Source organism: Anguilla anguilla, chromosome 13 (assembly GCF_013347855.1).
Source record: "Anguilla anguilla isolate fAngAng1 chromosome 13, fAngAng1.pri, whole genome shotgun sequence".
Lineage (NCBI taxonomy): Eukaryota > Metazoa > Chordata > Actinopteri > Anguilliformes > Anguillidae > Anguilla > Anguilla anguilla.
The window spans coordinates 10,108,970-10,118,622 of NC_049213.1; the positions used below are offsets into that span (position 1 = coordinate 10,108,970).

General features: G+C 44.8%; 1 protein-coding gene across 1 annotated transcript; it reads right to left on the bottom strand.

Moving 5' to 3' along the window:
- Positions 1–5,254: 5,254 nt before the first annotated feature.
- LOC118211646 (ammonium transporter Rh type B-like) lies at positions 5,255–7,788 on the bottom strand. The gene has a single exon (XM_035389008.1). The coding sequence runs from the start codon at positions 7,777–7,779 to the stop codon at positions 6,358–6,360; it is 1,422 nt and encodes a 473-aa protein (XP_035244899.1). The 5' UTR covers positions 7,780–7,788; the 3' UTR covers positions 5,255–6,357.
- Between the last annotated feature and the right edge of the window lie 1,865 nt (positions 7,789–9,653).

Below are 9,653 nucleotides of genomic sequence, written 5' to 3' on the forward strand. Positions count from 1 at the left end.
TCACTCTGCCCGTGGATGTTTACGAGAACCTTGTTTGTGAGCACTTGACATGGCCCGAGGAAAATATGCCAAGGATGCCTGACTTGTGGTTAAATCGGGTCAGGAGAGGTTAACGGCATTTGGCCAGATGCAAACTTGTTTCTCTACATCAGTGGTTTTCAGGTCTGGTCCTGGGGCACCCTTGTGATGCTCTTTCATTCCAATCACAATTGAAACCCCTGAATTTTAACAAGCTTGTAGTTCTGAGGAATTGTTTACCTTCTTTGCCCACATTATGTCAGAAATGACTATGCTAGTCCATATTGTGCAATATTTCTAATGATTACATGAACAGAGGTAGAACAATAAATAAATAAAAAAAGAATGTTAACTGATCAAAATTAAAGATGTGAATGTGAATCATCCATCCATCCATTTTCTAACAGCTTGATCCAAGTCAGAGTCGCGATCAAGCAGTTAAAAAATGGATGGTGGACCTTGATAAATTTTGGGTCAGTCAAGGACCAATGAGGCATAAACAGATAAAATAAGCAACTGGAATTACCCCCAAGGTACTGCAAGTAGGAGATTAACTGGGATTGTGTAACCAATCCGCTGTAAAGAGAGTAGGTGGTTTGGTGGCCAGTTTTTTTGTAAATTTGACCCCAGGACACTGGCATTTACAGCCCTACTCTTTCCATTATTGCCACTGGATCTTAAATGATCCATCGACAATGAATCAGCTTCTGAAAGTGTGCGGGAGCAGATAAATTTAGGGGAGGGCGTGAACCTGAATTTTCAGTGCCAGGAATAAGTCAGTTATCCTCTACTTCAATTGCATTAGCTGAAAAAATAGCAAATCCATGCTGAAACATACCGCCAGTGGTTCCGCAGCATGGAGATGTCGGAAGATAAGTCACCCGAAGCACTTAACACCTGATTTCAAAGACCCGTTTAGCAGGGGGGTCAGGCACAGCGGCAGCAGAAAAGAGGCCATTATGGAAACACTGGTGTTGGACAGTTCCTGCGTGTTCTGTATCCAGAGGTGAGGACAAGGAACATGACCATACCGCTGCTGCTGCAGCTGCTATATTGGAGGAGTCATACACCACTGCTTTTAAGATACCTGGGGCCCACTACTATTCTGGCTTACTGCAACCAGCTAAGGGTAAGTCTGGGGTGTTTGGGAAAGGAAGTGGTTCAGCATCCCTACCCTGTTCCTAGAGATCTATCATCCTGTAGGTTTTAATTTCAACCCTAATTTGGCACACCTGACTACTAATTAGCAGCTCAACAAGATATCTAGCTGTTGAATAAGGTGTGCTTTGTTAGCGTTGGAATGACATCCTACTGGAGGGTAGATCTCCAGGAACAGGGTTGGTTACCACTGCTCTAGGAGGAGCGGGTGGGAAGGGCAAAGCTCCTCAGAGTCATCTAGTCTACTATAGTGTTTTATGAGATCAGTTAACATATAATAGGGGAGGTTTTGACCACTCCTCTGAATTAGAATGCTTTAAGATCCTTCAGATCTTTTGTTCTGCGCATGCATATTGCTCTCTTCAATTCAAACCACACATTTTCAATTCGGTTCAAGTCTGCACTCTGACTTGGCCATCGCAGTTGTAGCGGGTGTGGGTCGACTAGCCCACCATTATGCACTGTGAGGTGCAGTAAAATGAAGGCTTCGTAGCAGGATTCCATGACAACATTCTCTGGTGATGTGACCCCTAGGTCCAAAATAACACTTTTGCCCTTAGCTAGAGGAAAGTTCACCTTTAGCTGGCTGGTAACATGTCCTTGGATCTTTTGGGCGAGCGAGAAGCCCAGGTTCAGATCTAACCTGGGACAAATCTCAAACTTGTTACATTGGTGCCAACTGACTTGGATCAGAATTGTAAAAAAAAGAAAGTGGTTGCAGCTGAGTTTCAAATGGACGGGGAAGTCAAAGAGTCAAAGAGGGGTGAGTATAGTCTGCTAATATGCACAATGAGGTACGGTAAACCGAAGGTCTCGTAGTAGGTTACCATGTCAGCACTCTCTGGCGCAACCCTCAGGTTCAAAACAATGACATTGCCCTTAACCATGGGCAAGTTCACCTTCAGCTGACTGGCGAGGCATTTGTCTTAGGAGCCTCTGAGCGCGTGAGAGACCCAGGTTCAAATCTCACCTCAGGCAAATCCCTAACTCATCACACAACACAGCAGTAATTTTGTGGTCAGCAAACCCTTTCTTGGATGCTTCAGAAAATTGTCTTGTAAAAAGATCCATTCACACCCAACTTGAGTTTTTTGGTGGGGACATCCGGCTGAACTGAATAATTGGGGAAAAGTTTGTTAAATCTTTTTTCTGGTGAATTGTGCTAGTATGAAGCATATTGTTGTGCCCTTCGAAGTATCCTGGTTCTCGCGATAACGACAATGATGAAGGGAAGTGGGCAATAATGAATTACGGCCATGACAACAATAAGGCTCTTTATTGTCCTTACTGGAATCACTACTGCTATTATCACAATAGTAATACAGGTCCTCTTCCATGGAGACAGAACAAGCTAACTACGTCAATGCGGTCGAGCATCCGAGAAACCTAGTACAACCCAATTATCAGGAACACAAACGCTGCTGTTATACTTGTGTAGTGAGTTCAAAGGTCAATACAACATACAGGGAGGAGAGAACCAGAGATAGACCTACAGCTGTCTGCAGACATCTTCAATACTAAACACAATATTTCCTCCTTTTTTGCACATATAATTTATCTCATTCCTGTATTGTTTATTTCATACAGCCTTCTTTCCTCAACTTCATTAGAGCTGTGAATACTAGGAGGGCACTGTATTTCGAGGTCACTCAAAAAGTGTCAAAAAATGCTTCCTCACATTAAAAAAGGAGTCATTGCCACTCATCTGAAAGCTAACAGCAGTTCAACGGCTGGCCCTAGGACTACGAGCATCATAAATAAGGATACTCTATAACACCAAAAGGATGAATCTCTCCCCCTTGTCTCCATAGCTAAGCAAGTCATTCAATAAGATGTAAGGACGATTTACATCCAGTCTCTGTTATCAGCTCAAACAGCACACCAAGTGGAACCTTTGCAGTGGTTTACACCATAATTTCTGTGAAGGTGTGTCTGTTATCAGCAAAGTGACACATTTGGCCAAAATCAGTCCCTGAAAAAATATGGTCAATAAAGATCAGAAACCCCCTGATGCTGACTGTGCACGTTGGGTCTCTGTTCTACTGTAGATACAGAACCAAAAGGACCGGTCGTTCCCGGTTGAACCACCAAATCATTACCTTAGGACTGCATTAGCTGCAGATTAATGAGGTGCGGTTAAGATAATAAACTGAGAAGTATGATAATACCGTTTGATATCAGAAGTTGTTACGGATTAAATCAGCGCATTGCATTAGTGGACTGCAGGTGCAGCCATTCGGTGTTTGCCCTATCAGCCCGCTCTTGTGCCTGAGTTAAAAGTGACCAAGTGCAGCACGTTATCTTAAAGGAATAATCCACTTTCTCTTATCTGGTGTTATTTTGATATTGCATTAGATGTGATGTATGCTTTTAATTGGCCCAGACATTTTTGTGTGAAATGAAGGATATTTTTGATACAGTAGTTTTTGACGTTTGTGTTTATAATGGCTCGCATGGCGTGAGGCGCTGGCGAGACCGTGGTTTAAAGCAAGAAAATAAGATGACTCTAGCTTCAAAGCAGCGGGTACAGCGACACGATGTTTCCAGGGACTATATATAAACGCATTAATTGGATAGTATTTATTCACAATTATAAACATGAACATCCGTTTTATATTTGTACCCTGCCGGTAAAGTTAACTATCCCTTTAACACACTTCATACTAGTCACGAACAAAAAAATAGACAAATAGAAGTACCGGTTGCACAATTTATTATAGCAGCGCACTTGAATATTTCTTGCAGCGCTGATCGATGCAGTTGAGCGCTCTTTGTAGGATTTAGTGTCGGGCGCCCAGCTGGCACGTGCACTGGCTCTGACTCTGACTCCGGCCTCTTCGCGGATTAAATAAAGCCTGGTCTCATGGGACTGGCTATACTGTAGCAGCTCTGACTACTTTTACTCAGAACCTCGATTAGCCTTCGTGGTGTCAGGTAAGGTGGGCTACACTTTGTCGCTCTTTCGAACATAATATGTCCACTGATGGGGTTGCTAAAGGGAAACTCGGATTATAACTAATATAACATTCAAATAGTTTTTGATATGGACATGGACATTATCTTTAAACTGCCAGTTGCAACTTTTTAATGTAAATGCACTGGAATTATAGCCTACTGGGAAGGCCAATCACCAACACGGATAAATCAACACCGTCTTGTTCCCCGGTAGCTCGAGCCCCAATTAAATGAGAAAACCTAGCTTTGTAACCAACGAGCAACATGCCGTCTGATTATCGAGCAAGCTAGACGAAAGTATTGAAACAAGTGAGAGCTGTAGACTACATAACTGTTTTCGAAGGTGACAACATAAACTGCTCTACCCAGTCACCAGCCCCTAGGCATCATGAGCGCTTCCAAATAATTCCCTTACATTAATCTGTTAAAGAACACGAGACCGTTGGCCGCAACATAATTTATTTTAAAAACAAACAACAGTCTGTTGCCTCCAGTGGCCATTCATTTTGGAAATTGTGACGAACTATACCTAAGAGCACGTAGGCTAATCGTGGGTTTACGAAAAAGTGTAGGACCGAACGAGGCAATAAATCACTGAATCACTACAACCCCACACAGGGCTTTTTTTCTGAGATTTCCCCCCTGTATTGTGATTGGACCTATGGGGGGAAATGCCATACCCCCTAGTATGTTTGCTGCTCCTGTTTGATTATCAAAAATCAAGATGCTCACATGTGGATCTTTTGATGGTGAGCCAAGTAGACCTTTGGTTTACCTGATTTAGGATTAAGATGAACCATCCAATAACCCAGTAGCAGACAAACAGGGCAAGGTTGCAGAAGGGGAAATGTATTTATAAATACTCATCTCAGAATTAATGGGTTGATAATGACAATACCTGTCTGTGTCCCTACATCCCTTACAATGCATATCTGTATAACCTGTGCTTGGTTTTGTGCAGACACCCACAACCCCGCATACAGCTTCTGGGCCCTCCTCATTTAATTGCAGACACACACACACACACACACACAATGAATGAATTAAAATTTGGAACTTGTTTTATTTTGTCCATTGAGCAAGACCTTAAAAAGCAGTACCAGAAAATGTGTCTGCATTTACATATTGGCAAATTTGCATATTCATTTTATATACATATAACTTTGCAATTACAACACTGAATAAAAAATAACATACACAAGTACGAACATACAACTAACATGTATGTAATTCCCAGGGCACCAGAGGGTTTGGCAGTCTTTTGGTCTGGTAAAGAACAAAAAAGTAAAACCACTTCAATATAAAAGGAAAATTCAAACAGTATATAATCCAGCAGGAGAAATTTCTGGAGTTATAAAGGACCTAATCCCATTATACTGGCCATTGTGTTTGGTCTTCAAATTCCTCCAACTATACATCATAACTGAAGCTTTCCACGTGATGCTGTAATACACAATACTACTCCTACTTTTTAAATCTATTGTGAGCTCTCTCTCTCTCTCTCTCTCTCTCTCTCTCTCTGCATGTGTGTGTATGTGTGTGTGCGCGCGCATGTCTATGCTAGGTATAATGCAGCATCATGGTGTTTGGTTATTATTGGAGTAATAAAGATTTAAAAAATGAATCTTGCCAGGATTGTGCGCGTATACAATGAACTTCAGCACGATTTATACTTAATACATTTTCAAGCTTTACGTCAAGTTTTTGGTTAGAAAAAGGATGTACCATGTGTTTACCCTTCTACTGTTCGGTGGTGAAGAGCATTACTGATCCAGAGTGTAGCCCCGGGCTTAATGAAGCTGACTCCCCAGTACGCTACACACATTTTATGTACACAATGTGCCACAAACCAAAGAAAGCCTACGTGTGTCACTGGATTCGTTTGGACATGGCTTTATGTTATTCCTGCCACATGTTCTTGTTAATAAATCATGGAAATATCAAATATTTATGTTTATAAATAGTCATAAAACATAGTTAGAATATGATAAGTTCAATAAATAAATAAATAATCACCAAATTAAAGTATGTATATGAAAGTATGGGTTAATATTCTCACCATTATAATTATCATGTATGTTGCACCCGAGATTGCAGCTGTGTCTACTTGCATAGACACAGAAGCTTAAGATGGTAACCTTGGTTTATAAGCCATTTTCATAGTGATTGTCCTTCACACGGGTGACACTGTGACGTCCTGAAATTCGGGCAGGATCGTGCGGTGCCTCAAACCTTGCTTTCCTGATTGTCGATGAGAACTTTGGGCATGTCCGCGGTGTCAAAGTCAGAAGGCACTTCGAAGAAGACCTCGTCGTCGTAGCACCATTCGTCGGATGGAGAGGCCAGGAAGGGCAGCTTCAGCACGAACCCCGTGACGATGCCGCCCAGCACCGCCAGCGAGATGGTGGAGAAAATGGCCGCCACCTGGTAGACGGCCTGCTGCTTGGCGCTCCGGCCCAGGCCCGGCTTGAGGCCCGGGATGAGCGCCTGGAGCTCCAGCAGCCGGGGGTCCCCCTCGGGGGGCGCGCGGTAGGCGAAGGTCTGGTACAGGCTGGGGCCGTAGGTCTCCTCCGTGGCCAGGAGGATGGCGCAGATCCCAGCCAGGCAGGAGATGAGGCCCGTCAGCCCGTGCAGGTTGTGGATGCCGCACTGGTCCTGGATGCGGAAGCGCCGGGCCAGGAAGGGCGTGAGGTACTTGTAGCCGAGCATGCAGGCGACGCAGCCCATCACGCCCAGCGCGAACGCCGCCGCCGGCGAGATCATCATGTCCACCGAGGCGCCCACGGTCACCCCGCCGGCCAGCGTGACGTTCTGGATGTCGGCCAGGGTGAGCTTGCCCCTCTTGTTGAGCATGGCGGAGAGGGCGAAGGCGGTGAGGGTGGACGAGCTGAGCCCGATGAAGGTGTGCAGGACGGCCCGGTGCTGGTCGTCCCCCTTCAGGGTGAGCGCCGAGTTGAAGGACGGCCAGAACACCCAGAGGAACAGGGTGCCCATCAGCGAGAGGATGTCCGACTGGTAGGAGGTGATGTCCTTGGCGTGGCCGTCGTTCAGGCTGGGGCGGAACAGCACGAAGGTGACGGCCAGCCCGAAGTAGCAGGCGAAGAGGTGGATGAGGATGGAGCCCCCGGCGTCGTTGATCTTGATGTACTTGAGCACCGCCCACTCGGTGACGGAGAACACCGGCACCTCCAGCAGGGCCATGACCAGCAGCTGCACCGGGCTGGTCTTGCCCAGCACCGCGCCGAAGGAGATGAGCACCACCGCGCAGGCGAACTCGGCGTTCAGCAGGTTGATCACGCCCAGGCGGATCTTGCCGTCCGAGAAGAACTGGAAGTAGCCCTGCACCAGGATGGCCCACTGGATGGCGAAGGTGGCCGTCAGGAAGTTGAAGACCATCCCGCTGAAGCCGTACAGCCGCAGGAAGGCCAGCAGGCAGCCGAAGCCCACGAAGATCATCACCTGCACGTCGGCGAAGAAGTGGTAGTCCTGGTAGAGCGCGTTGTCCATGGGCTTCGTGGCGTTGGTCTGCATCTTAGCGTCGGCGTTGTCGTCGTACGTGACGAAGACGGCGTACAGGAAGAGCATGACCACCTCCACCCCCACCACTAGCGTGGGCAGCCGGACCTTCAAGCTGGTGGACTGCTTCATTGTGCGTAAACTCTCAGCGCCCGGCAGCTATTAGTGCTGAAACCAGCCGCTCTCCCCCTTTATATCCTCTCCAGTCAGATAAGCCCCCGGGCACTGCAGCAGAAGCCACGCACACACAGACACACGAACCGCCGCCCGCTCCCTCCGCTGAGAAGTCTGTACTTTGGCCTTTCTATTTGGCCGCCGTACCGTTTTCGACAAGCCAGCATATTTTCCAGCTCCTCGGCGCAACCAAGCCCCGTATAAATAATAGCCAATCACCTAATGGAAAGCTCAGTCTCAGCTGATGGGAAGTATCAGCCGTGTGACAGAACCTGAATGAGGAATGCAAAGATATTTTCACTTTTTTTCTTTTTGTGTTTTTACAAAGGAAAATTTGCTGTAAAGGATTGTTGTGGGTATTATTAAGCCCCCTACTAGTGGTTTCCATAGAGAGAGGGATAATGTCCTTGTAGCCAGCGCACAGCGGGAAAGTAGTAACTATGCTTTCGAGCCATAATCACTTGAATTCCTCGACTGTGTTTTACTCAGTGAGGAAATGTGTTTGACAATGTGTGAGTTCACACTGTATTATTTTGCTGAACCCCCCACAGGTATTGGTGGAGCATTGATTAATTAACCCATGTAAAACAAGGCAAATGTAAGCATTAAATGTGGTAGTTTATATATGGTAAGTTTGTATGCAGTTTTTTTTTTTTTTGTTTATTCTGTGACGATAAACCTATAAATGTATCGCAGTATCTGCTGACAAGAAAAGACAGGTATGTGGCCGTTCATAAGGAAAGTTCGCCAATTATAGAGCTGTATTGTTTTAACACAATTGTTTGTGCTTTAGGTCCTCAATAGGAGCCTCACCCTAAGACGAATTTGCATATGTGCATATTATACGCTAAGTTACATTACAACATCGAAACCAGAAAGTATAGTACCTACAGAATGAAATATGTCCTTATCCCTAAAAGGCTAGCAAGGCCTGAACCCATAGCGTATCACAGAGTTCGCGTGATACCTGAAAAAGTTGTCCTCGGTATTTAATTTAACAATTTCGTACACATTCAACAAATATTTTATTCTCTATTTTGAATGTAGAACCTGCTGACCGGCCCTTTATTATGTCGTAAATAAACTTTAACCATACAAAAAAAAACCAGCCGAAATGACAAAGGAAGGACACGTTACACGTACAGTAGCCTAGGTCATTTCAGTGAACAAATTAACGCTGTTTTAGCGCTGTTGACTGTGGGTACCTGTACAAGTATATGGAGCGAATTTGACTTCACAGAATCAGTTTTTGTTCGGTGGTGTCACCTCGTGGACGTAAAAAGAGTAGCAATAGAATAGAATAATTAACTATTTCACAGTTGTGGCGCCTTAGAATGTACAACACAGATAATTTCACCGACATATATTCAATACTTTCTTTTTAAACAAGCAGTGCAGTAAAATTACTAAATAAACCATGTACGACACGCCAGTCCTTGACAAATCCTAAATAAATCAGTTATACTAATAAATAAAAAGCTGTCGCACACATAAAACAATAAATATACAATGAATTAAAATATGTTGGCAAAACAAATGTTAAGAGCTCTTTTGTTTTTAAACAATGGACATTGTAGACTCTGATGGCAGAAGCTTTGGGGAATTTATAATTGAAATTACTCCAACGCCGTAAATGCTCCTCCTTCAACGACTTTCCTAAATATTTGGGACTAAACTAACTGCGCTTTAAAAAAAATCGACTCAGTCAAGAAATACAGGTAGTTCGAGCCATTTTCTTCACAACACAACCCCCCCCCCCCCCCTCCCCCTTCCCGAAAATACACAACAGGTGCTTGTACAGGTGCGCGCCTTCTAGTCCAGCACGCTGTTCA

What these genes read in the sequence shown, in the direction of transcription:
- LOC118211646 (XM_035389008.1), bottom strand. Translation starts at nt 7,779, where the DNA reads ATGAAGCAGTCCACCAGCTTGAAGGTCCGGCTGCCCACGCTAGTGGTG.